Source organism: Rattus rattus, chromosome 11 (genome assembly GCF_011064425.1).
Source record: "Rattus rattus isolate New Zealand chromosome 11, Rrattus_CSIRO_v1, whole genome shotgun sequence".
Taxonomy (NCBI): Eukaryota; Metazoa; Chordata; class Mammalia; order Rodentia; family Muridae; genus Rattus; species Rattus rattus.
In genome coordinates this window covers 97,762,960-97,782,362 of record NC_046164.1, presented here as the reverse complement: position 1 = coordinate 97,782,362, position 19,403 = coordinate 97,762,960, and the positions used below count along the sequence as shown (strand labels likewise).

General features: G+C 44.6%; 1 protein-coding gene across 3 annotated transcripts in view; it reads left to right on the top strand.

Moving 5' to 3' along the window:
• The window catches only part of Sptbn1 (spectrin beta, non-erythrocytic 1), a 172,283-nt gene that overhangs the window by 64,780 nt on the left and 88,100 nt on the right, over nucleotides 1–19,403 (top strand). The window contains exon 1 of one of the 3 annotated variants that reach the window (XM_032917111.1): nucleotides 7,338–7,884. The exons of the other annotated variants lie outside the window; for them this stretch is intronic. Coding sequence (XP_032773002.1) covers nucleotides 7,776–7,884 — 109 coding nt within the window. The 5' untranslated portion in view covers nucleotides 7,338–7,775. Of the gene's footprint in view, nucleotides 1–7,337; nucleotides 7,885–19,403 lie in introns of those variants that run through there. 3 annotated transcript variants of the gene reach the window in all.

Sequence of the window (19,403 nt, the reverse complement as noted above, 5' to 3'; positions counted from 1 at the left end):
AGCGCTTCCTGTAGCTGTCACTGTCTCTGTTGCTGACCCATCACTGCTTGCTGGTATTTGCATCTCCCACACTTTAGCAGAGGAGAAAGTGATGGTGTAATGGTGTGGTGGGCAGGGCTGGTGGGATGGGTTAGCTCTGGCTGTTAGGAGACAAGGCAGTCTGAAGTCTGGCTTGACGATAAGGCCCTTGTCACACCCCCCACCGGTCCAGGTGCCTGGTTAATGTGGTTTCTTCATCTTTCCCCTTCACCGTCCCTGGAAAAGATAAAAGTGGCTGTGAATACTTGAGGGCAGGGTCAGAACACTTAAGTTTTACCAAGAACAGATTTACATCACACCTTTCCCGTTGCTTTCCTTGAGCTATGCTTCCCAGGAACAATGTGTTCTCCTGTCCCATGAATTCCTCCTAAAATTGGAGCCCCATAGCTCTGCACACCAGTCAGTGTACATCTGCCTTTGCCCCACTGTGTGGGAGGTCAAAAGCACAACCAAAAGTCAGGGCAACAGCAGGCCCGGCCCATCTTAACATTGCTCAAACACTCCCCTTTACAGAGTACCTGAAGGGGAGGGGCCCAGGTTCCAAGCCAACTGGTAATAGATTCACTAGCTTAGCGACACCTGTTTGCCAAGGCAGGGCTTCTGGACTGGAGTGTTCTTTTGCCTATATAAGGAAGGCTTGCCTGTGCAGATGACAGATGACATGGATGAGTTTGGGTAGGATAGAAGGCTCAGTAACCAGCAGTCCTTACCCAGGACTGTGGCTGCTTCTTACTGGTGTAACTTAACTGGTTTGCTTAGCGGCATTAATGTCAGATGCTGTATGTGCAGTTCTGAAAGGATCATATGAGCCAGACAGAGAAAATGGGATGAATGAGGTTTGTTCTGCTCTGGTATTTTAGGGTCTGCTGTATGACTAGATGATTTTGCTTCTGTATGTGTATGAAGCAGGTGGGAGGAGTGTGAGAGACCGAGAGGAGTTATTCCTCTAAGCGGCTGATCATGACGTATAGTGTAGTATCCTGGCCCCCAAGAAACGTGGGCCTTTTGTAACTTGCTTCATAGTCTGTGTGATGGTGGTCATGCTTTGTGAGTTACTGTTTTGTAACTCAAAAGATTTTAATTAGTGTGTGTTTGAGAACACATATTGAAGTCAGAGGACAACTTCAAGGAGTTGGTTGTCTCTTTCCCACATGTGGGTCCCTGATATTGAATGCAAGTCTTCGGGCTTGGAGGCAGGCCCTCACTATTACCTGCTGAGCCATCTTGCCTGGCCCTGAAGGAAGATTGTGAGTGTGTGTTTCATAATGGGGGAGTTAAGCAGAAGAATGAACTGTGTGACTACTTAATGGAGTAGGTAGGCCGGGAGGGGTAAGGCATTAAGAACCTGGATGAGGCAGAAAGGTAATGTAGAACAGTCCTGGCATACAGATGCAGTGGGAGGTATAGTAACAATGTTCCTGTTTATTGAAAAGAAATGCTCCAGGGAATTGTCTGATTATCTGTCACAGGGATTGACAGTAATGAGGAATGAAAATCTGCTGGGTGTAGCAACTCACACCTGGAATCCTAGCACTCAGGAGGCTGAAGCAGGAGGACCAGCCTGGGCTACAGAGTACAGCCCTGCCTTCAAAAAAGAAGGAAGGAGGGAGGGAAAGGATTGAAAGGCAAATCTGGAAAGAGCAGTGCAAAGAGTCTGCCCAGCAATTGTTTGTGTAAAACCTCGCCCCATTCCTTCCCAGCTCTGGACTTGGGTTTCCAAATCCTGGGGTTAGATGTGTACAAATGCTGGTCCCATCTTAGCATTTTCAACACCCTCTCCTGGACATCTTCAGTCTTGTTAATGTTTGGGTTTTCAGGAAATGAACAGCCGAAGCTTACCCTTCTTATGCTTGCTATAACGCAGGACAAGCATTCATCTCCCCAACCCAGGGCAGCACAATGGCCCTGAGAACAGAGGTTTAATCCACTCCCCCCTTATATTCTCATTAACAGTCCACATACCAAATCCTATAGAATCCCAGACAGTACAGATCCATCAAGTGGCGAAAAAGAGTATAAAGGGGTTGGGGATTTAGCTCAGTGGTAGAGCGCTTGCCTAGGAAGTGCAAGGCCCTGGGTTGGTCCCCAGCTCCGAAAAAAAAAAAAAAAAAGAAAAAAAAAAAAAGAAAAAAAAAAAAAAAAAAAAGAGTATAAAAGAAAATTGAGTATGAAAAGACCAAATAAAGCTAAACAAACCCCATTCACACCAGGGCTCTCAAAGTAGCAAGTTTTGTGTGAACTTTGTGTAAAGGGTGTGTCTAGTTCAGACCTAAAGGATAATGTGAAGGTTCATTGTGGCCCTGCGTGGATTTTAGGCTTACCTTGATAGAGTCTCCTGGCTTTGTTATAAAGCTCACAAATCATTGCTTAGTGGACTAAATAGACTCTACGAATACTGGAGAACTGAAGATCTGGAGAGTGTGCTGGACTTGGTCAGGTTGGGGGTAGACCAGTCAGTTCTGCTGCTCACCAGCTATGCAGCCATGGGTAAGGAAAAGCACACACCTTGTATACAAACTGGAGACAATATCACAGTCACTTGAGACATTTTACGTGAAACTTTTTTTTTCTTCAGTTTTTGAGACAGGGTCTCACTACTAACCTGGAACTCTGTGTAGATCAGGATGGCCTCAGCCTCTCAAAACTCCACCTGCCTCTGTTTCCTTAGCGCTGTATTAAAGGTGAGCATCACACCCCAGCCAATGAGAACCCTCTGTAATCTATGTGTATGATGGTGACCACTGTAGCTACTTTTTAATTGCTATAAAGAGACACCATGACCAAGGAAACATAGAGAAGAGACAGTGTGTTGGAGCTTATAGTTCTAGAGGATGAATCTATAACCATCATGGGAAGGAGGGAGCATGCGGCAGGCAGGCAGGCAGGCAGGCAGGCAGGGCACTGGAACAGTAGCTGGGAGCTCACATCCCATCCACAAACACAAGCCACACCTCACAATCCTTCTCAAACAGTTCTACCAACTGGGGACCAAGCATTCAAATCTATGAGCCTACAGAAGCTGTTCTCATTTAAACCACCACAACCATTCACGTATAACGGTATGTGAAGACTGGTAATTGAGAGTAAAGTTATAACAGCAGAAACCCAAGCTCGTGGCGCTCAAGTCACAGATTAATACTTTAAGGATATATGGAAAATTTTATGACTGTAGAGTCCATCTTGTTTGGTTTATGGACAAGGACTATGAGGCCCCAAGAAAGTTAGAAGCCAATACACAAAATCGGCACTTGGATGTTAGGATGAGCCTATGCACCAAAGGCTCTGCCCTTCTACCATGCCCTGTTGCTTCTGTACAGATCACTAAAGGCACCTGGCTGTATCTTGTATCACAGACGCAGCCTGTATGGGCTTCAGTTGTTTTGTTCCTGTAGCTTCCTTACCAGCCATGCCTGTCTGTATTTTACTTTGGAATCTGGCTGCAGTTAGAAGACAGACACAACCATTTATCAGAGTTGGCCCCCTACCTGGGTGAGCAATGACAGTTTTTAGATGAGGGGGAAAAAATGGGACAAATTAAAATTACACAATCTGTTACTACAGAAAGCTGGTTAAGCATACTGAAAATTTTCCTTTAACCCTCCATGGACATGCAGATTTTTCAGCGATTGGTTAGGGTAGGGTCTTGGAGATTCTCTTTCTGAGGTAACTGTAAGACTGTGGGTAAGACTTTGGAACCTGTTGTTTTATTCAGGTACAACTAAGCTCCCTTAAATTTGGTTCTTCTTCAGAACACCTTCATTCTTGTCCTGACCAAGAATGCGCCTCCTATTGGCTAAGGCTGATGGCTTCACCTCAAACTATTCACTCACCTTTCCCTTCCTGCCCACACCAACTCAGGACCAGCTGAAACGTGAGCACAGACATGAGGCTTGACTGGGCCCCACTCAGAATCTCTCCTCCTGGCTCCTCTCATGTCTCCATCGCCTCTTCTGTTTATTTGGGTAACAGCTTTTGCTGCTCTGGACCCATTGGTCTAATCTACCCCTGGCGTACTGTCTCCCTGATCTCCCTTTTGCATCATTTGATGCTGTCGATCTCCATTCCTCCTTGGGTGTCTCCCTTCTTTATTGTATCTTCATTCCCTGGTGGGTTTTCTCTCCAATTTTGGTGTCTTGGGGAGTAAGCTCTGGTACCCCTGTGGTATACCTACAGTCATCCACTGTTTTCTTTCCCAAGCCATTTCTTCCCCCAGATCCCAGCTTAGCTTCTTCCCTTATTTCTCCTTTCCTAGATCTAACTCCACTCTTGTCCTTGTGTTCCAGAGTCAGTCTTCAGCTTTGACTTTTACTTCTCCATTCCTGACCACTGTGGACATGTCACCTGGTGTTGCAGGTGACTGAGAGTTGGCCTGTCAGAAGAGGATGCTCATCATTCCTTCTTCATACCCTCGAGCCAGCTCTAATGCCAGTATCTCTTGATTAGCCTTTGAATGACTCACATTGGATTAGTAACCAAAGTTCTGCAGGTGAACTCTTACATCAGTCCATTCCTTTCTAGTCCTGTTGCCACACCCTAATGGCCTTTTGCCCTGGACAGTTGAAATAGTCGCCCGGGTGTCTTGTTGCTTTTAGTCCCTCCTGTCTGCCAGGTTAATCACTGCTAAAGCCCAGGGCAGACCCTGTTCTCCTCTGGTTTTTCCAAACCCAGGCTTGATTCTAGCTTGTTTCCATGCTTCTCTCTCAAACTGACCGTTCCTTTGTGCTGCAGCTAGGCAGTCACATTTCCTGTCCTATTCCTTTGGCAGGAAGCTTCTTCATCTTCTCTCCAACATACTGGTTGTCTGTCTTTCAGGAACAAGTCCAGGTGCCAGTGTTCCCTAGGATTCTTCCCACTGACTCTTCCTAGCTAGGTATGGCCTCCTGGTTCTCTGAACTCTTCGTGTTTTCTTTAGTATTTGACTATTTGCCTGTAATTTGTTCCATACTCTTTGTCTAGAAACTCTCCAGTTTTCTTCAAGCCCTCTAAAACAGCAGTGTGTACAGTAAATGCAGTCCACATTGGCTGAACTTTACTTTTTCCCAGAGACTGAGTTAGGTCATGTGGGCCTTCAGAGTTGTCTTCCATTTTTACTTGGCCCCATGCCACCAAATGGATGTTTCTGTGGGTTGCTAAACCTTTCTTTAGCCTCAATGCATGCATTCTGGCATTTTAGTCTATGCTTTTAAGGTTTGAGTGTGGCTACCCTAGTCCTCGTCTTTCCATTACACTGTATGTAGTAACCTGGCTAATTAGAAAGCTTGTTTAATATATATATATATCCCCATACTAATGAGAGCTGAAAAGGAAGATAACTGAGTGACTTAAAAATTAAAACAAAAACATTGTTGGATGTCAGATCACTTTGCAGTCTTGCAGTGTTCTGTGCTGTAATTGAACACTCAGAGAGGGACTCACCACATCATTGGCATATTTAACAGTGAAGTGGGGTCTGCTAAAAAGACCCCCCTCCCTTGAAATAATTCCCCATTATACTTTGTCGTCTTGTGATGGGAGACAGAATGTAAGCTTGGATCAGTATGGGTACTTTCACATCCAACTTTAGTGGTTTTGTAGCGATAGGATTATTTCTCAGTATTAATCACCAACATTGAGAGTCCAGGATTTCTTATTTAGACCATATGTCTTAATCAGGGTTTCTTTTCCTACACAAATATCATGACCAAGAAACAAGTCCGGGAGGAAAGGGTTTATTCAGCTTACACTTCCACGTTGCTGTTCATCACCAAAGGAAGTCAGGACTGGAACTCAGGCAGGTCAGGAAGCAGGAGCTGAGGCAGAGGCCATGGGGGGATGTTACTTACTGGCTTGCTTCCCCTGGCTTGCTCAGCTTACTCTCTTACAGAAGCCAAGACCACCAGCCCAAGGATGGCACCACCCACAATGGGCTGGGTCCTCCCCCCTTGGTCACTAGTTGAGAAAATGCTTTACAGCTGGGTCTCATGAGGACATTTCCTCAACTGAGGCTCCTTTCTCTGTGTAACTCCAGCTTGTGTCAACTTGACACACAAAACCAGCCAGTATACCATGTAATGAGGAAGCTTGCTTGACTGTCTCCAAAGTTAGTCTTGGAGAATCCTAGACCAGGTATATCTTCTAAGACCTAGCATTTCACTGTCTTGCTAGTTATCTTTGGCAGAGACAGGAGGGCTTTAGAATATGTTCTACAACTTGGATGTAAAAATGTCTTTTGGTTGGGCCTGCCTTGGGAGCCAAAAATTGACTTTTAGAAACAGCTGTGTGGCTAACAGGAGCTGAGATTGTTGAAAGATGAACAGCTAACAGGCTTTGCCGACATGTCTGGCTCTGGCCTGGCCACCTCTTAGGAGCACACTGGAATCCTTTAGGAAGGAGATTTTGATTGGGACCTTGCAGTGTAGAGCTGGTGATCTGGAATTTGTTATGTTCAAACCAGGCTAGCCTCACTGATTCTTCTTCCTGTCTCCACAACCTGAGCGTTCCAAGCTGGAAGTGCCAAGTTTATTACAGACCCTCCAGTTGTAGTGAGGAAAATTAGGAAGAGGTTAGGACCAAAGTCAATTATTTTCCATAGATATATTTTGGTTACGTTATTTTCTGCCTAGGATTTCTTTTTGGTAGAAGTGGGTGAGATAAGCAACTAGAGAGAACCAAAACTTGAGAGGCCGTCAGTAAACAAATCAAAGTAAGTTTTGAAGGCGATTGTTCTCTTCCACAGGAATGTAAAGTTCTCAAGACCAGGGATCCTGGAGGTAGTGTTTACCTGTGTACCTTTCTCCCACAATGCCTTGCACCACGGTACTCTGATAAATCGTCCTTTCTTGGAGTTACTAACAGGGTGCATCACCTCAGAAATGCAGTAATGGCAGAATATCTGCTGAGAAGGTTCTCCAGAGGACCTCATTCTCATTTCTGTGGGCTGTATCCTGCAGGATGCCTAGACTGACTTTGACTTACGGTGGCGCCAGGTTGGGCTGTGTTTGCAGTTGGCGCCCGCGCAGTGGCTGCCTGCGCCCAGGTGCACGGCTTGGTCGGCTCGGCTCTGACCCGCCTCTGGGCCCTGCACTCCTTTTCGAATGATAGTAATCGGAGACTTTCTGTTAGGTGGACCGCTCAACCGAACTCCGTAATTCCAGCAGCTTTGTGGGGCCTGACCGCGAGGGTCGGGATCTGCAAGGTTGGCCTGCGTGCGCCCCTCCGCGTGTTCGGCCTGCGTTTCCTCTACAATGCTGTTATGCTAATCAGGTGACATCACTGAGCAGCTCACCGCAGCTCCCGATTAAATTACAAACCGGCAGCGGGCGGGCGGGAGGGAGGTGTGCGCTGCTCTCTGAGCAGGATCGCAGCGTGCTTAGGGTTGGCCATATTTAAAATATTTTCCAGTAGGATCCTGTCTCCTTCCTCCTTTCCCTCCTTCCTCCTTTCGCTCCTTCCCTTCTCTCTCTTCCCTCCCGGGTAATTTATTTCTAGCTTCCAGGCAAAGGCCACACAAGGAAGGAAATCCACAGGGGATTAGATGCCGGGGTGGTAACTCCACCAGGCTAAGGTGAACTCTGCAGCCAACTTCCTATCAGATCACCCTGCATTTCCGACCGACCGGAATGCGACTGGCTTAAGGTCCAGCCCTTTCGCCTGGGCGGGAGCGGAGCCACGGAAGCTGCTTGGAGTTGGATGGGGGTAGGAAGGGGCTGGAACGGGATTTTTACGGCGCAGCCGGCCTGGGCCTTAGGTCGGGCATAATGGAATTGCAGAGGACATCCAGCATTTCAGGGCCGCTGTCGCCGGCCTACACCGGGCAGGTGCCTTACAACTACAATCAACTGGAAGGGAGATTCAAACAGCTCCAAGGTAAGTCCGCTGCCGAGGGCCAGGCCTGCTTGCGGGTGTTCCGACAGGATCCTGGTGCTTTTTGAAGCTCTATTTCTACCATACGGTACACGACCCCAGTGAGGATAGCAGCCACACGGCCCCAAGTTGGCTAATTGAGGCATTAAAGGAGGCAGTTGCTCACACTACTCCAGGCTCTAGATTAGCCACCATTTGGAGTGTCTCCAGTACCTTTTGGTTCTAGGCTCTAATTGTCAGGTATCCTACTTCCTGTTGCACACACACACACAGAAACACACACAGTTCGGATTTTAGGAGATTAATGTTAACAGATCCATTAGTATGCTTTTAGTTTCTGCCCGCCTCTTTAACTCCCAGCCCCCAACCTCTTACCTCTGGGAGCACTTAAAGGTGTAAAGTACACTGCTCCCTCCCGACCCAGTCCAATCGAACAATAGCAAAGGAGAAGAGGAAGTGGTCTTTTTGTTCCTAAGTCTTCAGTAATTCCCAGTTTTAATTCCTAAGCCTAATTTTAACTCTTGATGTGTTGTGTTAGAGGACAGCTTTCCAACAATTTGGTGGGCTATGTAATTTATAATAAAAGCCACTTAACTGTCATTCCAGGGCTCTGGGTAGAATTATTAGTTCGATCGGGCATTTTCTAGAGTCTATGCCAGGCTCAAAGATTGAGCACATCCAGTATTTTGCTCCACTTGTTTTTCTGGAGAGCAGGTTCCTAGAGCAGCAGTGTGCTGTTCCTGCTTGTAATCCTGGGCTGTCTCTGACCGGTCAGCCAGCAGGCCTTGGTCAGCGACGCATCCTATACATGAGTGAAAAATTAAGGTCTGAGGCTGAAAGTAGAGCTTGCACTTAGAAGCCTGCTGCAGTCTGGTAAATAGGTAGGAGTAGAGAATATCCTAAGACTTGTATGTCTCTTATTTTAACTCCGACCTAAATGAGGTCTGAAAGGAAGCAGCTTGGTCCTAGTATGTTTTCAGTGGGAAGTGGCGATACCTTTCGTTTATTGATTTACTTGTGTTTTGAAGTCTTTTGACAGCATTGGCATGTTTTGGAAAATGAGGCAGAACAGGATGTGATTTTTAAACATTCGTTAGATGTTGCTGCACTCTTTTAAGCAGCTGGCTAAGAGGTGGATCACTAACACGAGGAGATCAACTGAGTCTTTAGTTGCATCTCTGAGTCGTTGAAGGTGGGATTTGCTTTCTTGAAAATTTAGGCGAGTAAGCTTGGAAGTAATGAAATAGAAATCATACCATGTTCTAGGTCTTCGAGGAGATCTATACTTGTAGAATCAGAGGAACTCAGAATGCCCCCTTTTCCTCTTCGCCTGGGCTCTCAAAGCAGAAGCACCTATGGCATTCAGTCAGAGAACTCATCCTTTTCTGTCTCTAGCCTGTCCATGCTGTGTAGTTTGGGTAAAAACCATCAAACAGTAGAAAGTATAAAAAGGATGTGTGTGGAATGCACTGTCAGACCCACCCGTAAAGGCTGTTACCGAAAAGGTTTAAGTGGTTGTAAACTGCTCACAGCACTGGGCGGAGCCCATTCTACACAGGAAATGTCTTAACTGTCCTTTCTGGACAAGGAAATGTCTTTTTAAAAAAAAATCACATGAATGCTCTTGATGTTTTAGTTCATGTGCTTTTTCCTCAAGGAAATCTCGTTAAAAAAAAAAAATGGTGAGGATTAAGTTGGGTAGTAAATACACCAAATTTTTAGAAGTAAACTTTGTCCCTGGCTTTAGCTCCAGATGACGTTATTATTTTTAAATACTGTGGTTTTGAGTTGCATAAATTTACTGTTGGTATTTCTATAACAGAAAACCACCTGTGTTGAGGAACTGAGAAAGGGTGAATTAACTTCGAAAGAAGGTGGATCATGTTAGGACCACTAACTTCCAGCAGTGTCCTAGTGAAAAGGAGAGAGGATTGGGGGTTAAACAGTATGAGAGTTTTTATTAAAAACCTTTCTCAGCTCCTTACCCCTGGTGTGGCGTTTTGATACTTGTAGTTCTTATAAATGTTAGTCTTGATATCATAAATTATATGTGCTGATTTAATTTTATGTATGCTGGGGAGTCTGCCTTTTTACTCCTGGATATAATCTTTCTTAGTCACCTAGTGTATGGGATGTTTTGTTGATTTTTTTGGGGGGGGGGCAGGTGGTGCAGCAAACTTTATTGATGGTATTCAAGAGAGAAGGGAGGGTTCCCTAGGCCCCTCCTGTTATTATGGGGTCTGGGATGGAATTGTGAGGGAGATGCTCAGTGTTGGGGGCTGAGTTGGGATGGGGATTCATCAGCAACTGAGGACCTCTTTCTTGCTCTCAGATCCTTGCTGGGCTGGGTGGTCCAGGGTTTCTTACTCCTTGGAGGCCATGTAGGCCATGAGGTCCACCACCCTGTTGCTGTAGCTGTATTCATTGTCATACCAGGAAATGAGATTTACAAAGTTGTCATTGAGAGCAATGCCAGCCCCAGCATCAAAAGTGGAAGAGTGGGAGTTGCTGTTGAAGTCGCAGGAGACAACTTGGTCCTCAGTGTAGCCCAGGATGCCCTTTAGTGGGCCCTCAGATACCTGCTTCACCACCTTCTTGATGTCATCATACTTGGCAGGTTTCTCCAGGCGGCATGTCAGATCCACAATGGATACATTGGGGGTAGGAACACGGAAGGCCGTGCCAGTGAGTTTCCCGTTCAGCTCTGGGATGACCTTGCCCACAGCCTTGGCAGCACCACTGGATGCAGGGATGTTGTTCTGGGCTGCCCCACGGCCATCACACCACAGCTTTCCAGAGGGGCCATCCACAGTCTTCTGAGTGGCAGTGATGGCATGGACTGTGGTCATGAGCCCTTCCACGATGCCAAAGTTGTCATGGATGACCTTGGCCAGGGGGGCTAAGCAGTTGGTGGTGCAGGATGCATTGCTGACAATCTTGAGGGAGTTGTCATATTTCTCATGGTTCACACCCATCACAAACATGGGGGCATCAGCGGAAGGGGCGGAGATGATGACCCTTTTGGCCCCATCCTTTAAGTGAGCCCCATTCTTCTCCATGGTGGTGAAAACGCCAGTAGACTCCATGACATACTCAGCACCAGCGTCAGTCACCCCATTTGATGTTAGCGGGATCTCGCTCCGGGAAGATGGTGATGGGCTTCCCGTTGATGACAAGCTTCCCATTCTCAGCCTTGACTGTGCCGTTGAACTTGCCAGGGGTAGAGTCGTACTGGAACATGTAGACCATGTAGTTGAGGTCAATGAAGGGGTTGTTGATGGCAACAGTGTCCACTTTGCCAGATGCAAGGCAGAAGGCAGCCCTGGTAACCAGGCGCCCAATACAGCCAAATCCGTTCACACCGACCTTCACCATCTTGTCTATGAGACGAGGCTGGCACTGCACGAGAAGATGCGGCTGTCTCCGGAACAGGGAGGAGCAGAGAGCCTTTTTTTTTTGTTTTTTTTTAATGCCCCCTATATGAAGTTATGTACTTGGCATATATGTCTGAGAAGGGCTTTCACTTCAGGGAAGTATGCTACTATATTTTTTGCTGGATGCAGTTGATTGGGGTTTGTTCTAGCAGCTGAGCGAAGTCTGATATTAAGAGGAACCTGGTCTGTTTAGATAACATAGTGTGTAGAGATTTCTGGGCCAGTAGTAAATGGGGAGAAATATCGCTGGTTTAAGAAACTAAGAGATACTGGTTTTGGTTTGTTTGTTTTAATCACTCCTAGGTTCGTGGCATAAGAGAGGTCAGGGTCTTCAATCTCTGGACTTTGACCCTACCCACCAATATACAGCTTCTTTTCATTTCTCCACCTGTCAGTTATTGCTTTCTTCAGGTCAGCCAGTGTCTTATAAAGTTGGATTCATTCTGTTGTTGCTTTTTTTCTTTAAGATAAGGTAAGAAAGTTGAAACAACTGGATTCAGCTTCCTGCTTAGAAAACTGTAATTATACAAGTTCACCATACCTTCCCTGTGGTTTCACATCTGCCTGCTTAGTCCTTTCCCTTGTTAGTCTCCCATTGTGTTCTCTTAAGCTTATTGTATATGAAAAATTATCTACTCATGAGCTTGGCATTCAGGACTTCTGCAAATGGCCCTGTACTGTGGCCTTCCTCTTCCAGCTCCTTCACTGCAGTCAAACTTGTAGACTGGTGGGCGCTCACCTCTAGCCTGGCTTCTTCCACTTCCCTTCCTTTCAGCCCAGAATTCTGATTGGCTGCAGCTGTGAAAAGAGTTTCTGGCTGGATGAGTTTGCCCTAGAATACTGAATTTCAGGCCACAGGAATTCATTTCCATGCTAATAACATGATGAGGTCCTTTCTCGTGTGTGTGTGTGTGTGTGTGTGTGTGTGTGTGTGTGTGTGTGTGTGTGTGTGTGTGTGTGTGTGTGTGTTTTCCCCTGGAGGTGAGAAGAAAGCGTCAGATCCCCTAGAGGTCAAATTACAGACTGTTGTCACCCAGTGTGATAGTTGGGAACTACTCCAGTCCTCTGCAAGAGTAGCAAGCACTGTAACCATTGGGCTGTCTTTCTAGTCTCCTAACTATAAAGTTGATAATTCATTTACTTATATTGTATATGTATGTGCCTCGTATGGAGGTCAGAGGACAGCTCTATGGAGTTGGATTACCTCCTTCAAGCTTTATGTGAGCATTGAACTGAGTTCCCCAGTCTCGCTCAGTAAGTTCTTTTACCTATTGAGTTATCTTACCAGCCCTTTATTCCCTGTCTCCCTTCTCTACTACTGAACCATCATTTTTGAGACAAGGACTCAGATAATCCAAGTTCATCCCAAACTCACTATGTAATTGAGTCATCCTTTTCAAAATAGGTGCCCATCACCATGCTTGGCTACTTTAGTTTCTTAGCTCTTGGAGAAAGAATAGTGCTGATGAATTTATACTTATGAATCATAAAGAACACCTTATGTTTATCTTTTCAAGACAAGGTTTCTCTGCAAAGCCCTGGTTATTCTAGAACTCTCTCTGGACCAGGCTGGCCCAAACTCACAGAAATCTTCCGCCTCTACCTTCTGAGTGCTGGGATTAAAGGCGAGGGCCACTACTGTTCTGGAACAGAAAAACATTCTTAAGTTTTTAGTAAACTTTTAGTTTGTTGTGTGGCTTAAAATATGTGCTTTACCTTATTTCTTTAGCCTTAGAGAAAGAAAATGTCTAAGTCTACGTCCTGCTGGGAAGACAGTCCACACTTAAGATCTTAAAGACAAATGGTCAGTATTTCCCATTATAATGTGAGCAGACTTGATGACATAATTTTTAAATTTATTTCGTGTATAAATGTTTTACATACATGTATGTATGCACAGCATATTGTGCCTTGTGTCCTCAGACTTCAGAAGGGGGTGTCAGATCCCCTGGAACTGTGTACTTGGAGATGGTTTTGAGCCATGTAGGGTTGAGCTAGGAACTGAACCTGGGTCCTCTACAAGAGCAGCAAGTGCTCTTGATCTCAGACTCAACTTTCTAGGCGACATATTTATTTTTATCTTCTGAGTATTTTTCCTGCGTGTGTGTATGTTTGGAATACTTTTGGAAGCCAGAGAGATAACCATGTTAGAGCCCCTGGAACAAAAGTTACATTTAAGAGCCCTGTGGGTTCTGAGACCCAAACCCTGATCCTCTACCAAAGCAGCAAGTTATCTCCAGCAGCACATGGCCTCCTCTTCCTCCTCTTCCTCTTCCTCCTCTTCCTTCTGGTCAGAAGGTTAGAGAGAGGTAGGATTTATATGAGAACATTTGAGGGATTTTTATGAAATTTGCTATATTGTTTTGTTTTTGTTGTGTCCCTCAGACAACTTTATGGGACAAATCATCAAATCAAATAAAACTTTTCACCAGTTTCATCTCAGGATTAAATCCTAGTAACTTTGTGACTCAACCTTGTTTTTGAATGATGTGATAGTTATAATTGTTTTTATAGCACTTAACCTTAATGTATATCATCTGGCTTAATAGATTTTTCTTAAAGTACTCAGCATGAGAGCAAGTATTTAGTAAACTCCAAATAAATGCATTTCCTTAGTACCAGTAATCCATTGGGGCAGATAGTCACTTGCTTTTTATAAAGACACAAGTAGTTATCTTTAGATCAGTCAATATGACTGGTCTAAATTCAGATTTTTCTAAATCCAAATTTGACAACTCTCCCGTAGTACGTACCATCAATGTATGGGCAAAGTGTGGGTAGTTAGAATGTTCAGCTGCTCAGATTTCCGTTTGGCTGCCAAAGGAACACCTCTTCAGCCTTTAAATGCAGTGTTTAAGAAGACTGTGTAGACAAGCAAGGCAGTAGGTATCTTCAGAGGAAAAGTTCAGCAAGGAGAGGCGGCTTCTGCTTTAGGAGAGCTGAGGAGGGCTGGGCTGCTGCAACCTTTGCCTAGGATGGTCTGCATGTTGCAGTGGTTTCTAACCAGCCCTGTGTCCTTCAGAAAGTTGGGCTCTAGGGAGGAAACTGTTCTGCAGGATCTTAGTTTTCACATTCTCAGCCTCCACTTGGTTTCTTCGATGGCCAGTTGCTTCGTGAGCCAGGAATTATTTAGAAGTTTAGTTCAGATGTGTCTTTCCCAGGAGATGAAAGTCAAAACCCCCATTTGGTTTCCCTCCCCTAAAAGGTAAACCGATAGCAAGCACTTGGCCATCCTGCTGTGGTTTTCACACAGCTCTTTGTTGTAGCTTTAGTGTTTACTTGTTTGTTTTTCTTGTGTTTCCTCCATCCTGGAGCTTAAAGATAAGGCTAGGTCCTGTCATACCTGCCCACCTCACACAGAAGAAGCCACTGAATATTTTTAAGAGCATGGGCTATGTTATTTGAAGAGGTTTTCAAATTGAAACTATCGAGGGGGCGCCTCTAAACCAATCTTGCCAACACGTTTTGGGAACGTGTAGAAACAGAAACTCCCTTAAGTTATGTGACTCTGGAGCTCTGTGGTGTAGCCCAACAGTAAGTATTTTTAACTAGTTTATCGGGTAGTCTCTGTACATTCCGAGAGTTGCTTCCCCATAGGCTCAGGCATAAAAATCTGATTTCTTACTGAGAAGTGAAACCTTGGAGGAATCTGTATTTAGAATAAAGGTGGATAAGGAAAAAGGCATTTAGCTAGCCAGGAGTGGGCTTTATCCTTCTATTATAGTTAGGGAAGCCACGTAACAATTGTGAGCCTGTGCCATATGGGGTTAGTTACCCTGTTCTCCCATTGAGTTAAAGGGGGGAGAAGGGATAGGACAAGATAGCCCTGAGAATGGTTCAGCTCAGCACTTTACCTCTGTGTGCCTAATAAATAACTTATTAGGTTTAACCCCAAGAACAAAAAATGTCTACTGCTTGGAAATGCGGTGGGTGGAGCTTGACCACACCCTGCATTGATCTCTCTGAAAATCTGGCCTTCGCTCCCTCTTCAAAGTAACTTCCAGGGTTTACTTTACCCGGGTGGTGTTGGACAGCAAATGCTACAGTCTTTCAAGTTTCCTTTAAAGAAAGTGTAAATGTGCACACCGACTGTAAGAATCCCATGTTGTCCTGACTTCAGGAGTTGTTTAGATTTCAGCTGTCTGAAAGTGGTGTGGTTAACAACAGCTCTGCATACGGTTAAGGGTATCTTCACAGCCTTACGTCTGCTAAGCTGGAATTCTTCTCGTGTAGATTAGTTACCCAGACAGAGTTAAAAAGCCAGCAGTTTTTGGGTTCTGATACTTTTCTTTTATCTCCCTGACAACTTTATAATTAAGGTCCAGCTATGAAAAAATAAAAATTAAAAAATGGTGAAGACCACAGATAAGGACATGTTTCTAATGCTTCGTGATTAGTTTAATTAAAGATTCGATAGTACACAGAACCTGCCACTTGAAAGCTCTGTAGTTTGGTCAGTATGGCTCACTTTAAATAACAGCCAGAAGAATCCTGTTTTTTTAGAAAAGGTGAAGTAAAACTGACTCCATTGTGCTTTTCTCTGAGCTTTGGTGTTCTGGTTGGAAAATGTGTTGGTCAGCATAGCCTGAGCTGACATGAAAGCAAGTGAGAAATAAACTCAATGCCAGGAGGTAGCTTCCTGCGTGGCTGAATCCTAGAGTGCAGAGTGAGAAAGGGGACAGACAGACAGACAGACAGACAGACAGACAGACAGACAGACAGACAGATGGGTTGGGGAGGAGGGGTGCTGGCCAGTTTTAAATGTAAAGGTAGTTACTGGCTCCTGAACCAGATGCTTGTTTTGAAAGGTGTGGATGCTAAGAGGATGCAGGAGGCTAGTCCTCGGTGCATTGCTGGAGTGCCAGGCTTACAAGGCACCAGGAACCTGGGAAGAATCTTGTGTTGAATGTCGATCCTTGTTTACGCTCTGTTTTTATTGAGTGATCTTGTATTTAGACCAGAGATTTTTGTCTTCTAGGAGAAAGAAGGCTGGAGGAGAGAGTAAGTGAGCCTTGGTCTTGATCGTTCCTTATAGAGACCCTCCCTGATGTGAGGGAAGCCACAGCCCTTCCGAAGTCACTGAGTGACTCTGGTGGAAGGTTTTCTTGCCTTTTATTTTTTTAATGTGTGTGTATGCATGCATGTGTATACCATAGCGTGCACATGTGGATCACAGGACAACTTTCAGGAATAAGTTAATTTCCCCTACTGTATAAGGGATATTGAACTACAGTGAGTAGGTTTATAGCAGGTGCCTTTACCTGCAGAGCAATCTGGCCAGTCCTGTTGATGGTTTGCAAAAGCAGGATTGAGGGTGGCTAAAGGACAGAATTAAATTTCTAGCCGTTCCTTTGTGTTACCCTAGCATGTTTAATGTAGAACACTATCAGTATCACTTTATTCTCAAAAGAAGTGAAAGTGAAAGCAGTTACATGAAATTTGACAGTGCAGCAAATTTAAGTTTCCAGTATTGTCCATACCACATACACGTTATAATCAGATAAATTTAATGTGTCTTTTTACGTTTTACTTCACATAATATCTTAAGCTTTTCACATGGTTATTTCTGTGAATCCTGGCATACATTTCCAGCTTGCCTTTGTAAACCCGACAACTGCACTTACCAGTCTCCAAATATTTCCTTAAGTAGGGTAGGGATAATATCTACTGTAGTCATGTAAGAATCAGATGAGTTTCTGTGTGGAAATCCAGTGGCTATATGGTCCTTGAGGTAAGTGCTCACTAGCCCACAGTAATGGTTTCAGCTGTTTGCTAAGTGATCAAGGAGGCTTGGTAGACAGTACCTCAACTTGTAGCCCTACGCAGCTCCTCCCCACAACCGCCTCCCCTGCAGAGCTCTCCACTTCTGGGTGTGGTTTCCTTCTGTGTGTTAGGAGAGTGTTTAGCTCGCCTGGAAATGCACTCAAGTGAAACATGCACTTTTTTATTTAGAAAGAACTTAAAGCTAATGAGCCCCTTGGGCCAGGTGAGTTTTGATGTATATTCAAGGTCACCATGGTGATTACTTTCAAATTCGTGAAAAGCACATAGAGCAGCTATTACCAGAGCTAGAGAGCAGCCAGCCCCATCTCTCAGAACCTCCTTTGTTAGATGCAGCCAGAGGAATGCTGCCTGCCTTCCACAGGGCTGGCTGTTAGCCTGTGTCCCCCTAACCCAGTTTGCAGTATTTTTATGCAGCACTACAGTAATCATGGTATCATGGAGACACAGACTGGTCTATATCTGGCCTGTATTCACAAAGGCCCTGTGAAGTGTCTGGCTTTATTGTCCCTTTCTAATGTGAAATGATGCAAGTGGAGACTTAATTTGAGGGACACTAAGGCACACTTCATGAAGAATATGAGGAAGCCATAGTCTCAAGGCTCTGCTCTTGTCTGATGGAAAGTACAGAGTGTGTCTTTATTTGAGTTTTGTAGCTAGATACCATTCGAACAAAAAGCAGTTTCAAGGGTGTTATGTGTATTTAATCTGAAATCCTGTACAAACTGTAGACATTATTTTGGAAGCATTGATATAATACACTCACTCAAGATCATAGAAGACCAAACTGTCTCTTAAAAGATAGCTGGCACTGTCATTTTTTTTTCTTTTTCTTTTTTTTTTTTTTAATTTATTTAAGTACTGTTTTATTTATTTTTTTATTTTATTTTATTTTTTACTAACTTGAGTATTTCTTATTTACATTTTGAATGTTATTCCCTTTCACGGTTTCCGGGCAAACATCCCCCTAACCCCCCCTCTATATGGGTGTTCCCCTCCCCATTCTCCCCCCATTACCGCCCTCCCCCCAACAATTACGTTCACTCGTGGTTCAGTCTTGGCAGGACCAAGGGCTTCCCCTTCCACTGGTGCCCTTACTAGACTATTCATGGCTACCTATGCAGTTGGAGCCCAGGGTCAGTCCATGTATAGTCTTTGTGTAGTGGCTTAGTCCCTGGAAGCTCTGGTTGGTTGGCATTGTTGTTCATATGGGGTCTCGAACCCCTTCAGGCTCTTCTAGTCCTTTCTCTGATTCTTTCAACGGGGGTCCCGTTCTCAGTTCAGTGGTTTGCTGCTGGCATTCGCCTTTGTATTTGCTGTATTCTTGCTGTGTCTCTCAGGAGGCACTGTCATTTTTAAAATTAATTTTCCTTTTTAAGGAAAAACCTTCCTAATGCTGTGGCCCTTTGATATAGTTCCTCTTCTTATACTGACCCCCCCAACCATTAAAATTATTTTGTTGCTACATCGTAGCTAATTTTGCTATGTTTGATATGTGACCCCCTCTAAGAAGTCATAACCCACTAATTGAGAACCACTGCTTTAAGGGTTACTTCATTTTTATTTGCATCTATTTTAATTCTTAGTTATTGAACTGGTGAGTTCCACTGAGTCACTGTAAGTCATTAGCTTCTGTGTGTTATACCTGAGATATGAACTTACTGTCATTTGTATTGAGGGAAACATGATTGTTAAATTAAGTCTTGAACAGTAGAGAAGAGGTTATGTATTATCTGCACAGAATTGCTGTGCAAGTGAATTCCCACCTGTGTGCTCTGTCCTGGTAGCCAGGGAAGCCATGGAAAGTGTGACAGACCTGGTCTTAGTGGTGGGGACAACTGCCCAGGACTTTTATCTCTTCAGAAGCAGGAGGAGGATAGAAAGCACATGCAACCAAGGTTAACATTCAATCCTGGCTCCATTGGTAACTTCGTTTATCCTTATTTTCCTCATGTAGAAAGAATAGCCCTTGGAATGCTTATGGAGAGTAAGTTGAATATTAAACTGTATACCTTGGTCTACCAGAGCACTTCACATTCCACATATAGGGACTCTCCCTTAGTTCCTTGGCTATTGGCTATTGCTTAGGTAAAGATATGTGAACTCCCGGAGAAACCGGGGGTGAGGGTGGCTATAGGAGCTTATGTCTTTTTTATCCTTGGTGTGTGTTTCTGTTGCCGTGATATAAAAACCATGACCAAAAGCATCTTGGTGGATGGACAGTGTTTATTTCAGCTTACGGTTCTACCTCAAGGAACTAAGGTCAGGAACACAGGCTGGAACTGAAATAGAAGCCATGGAGGGAGT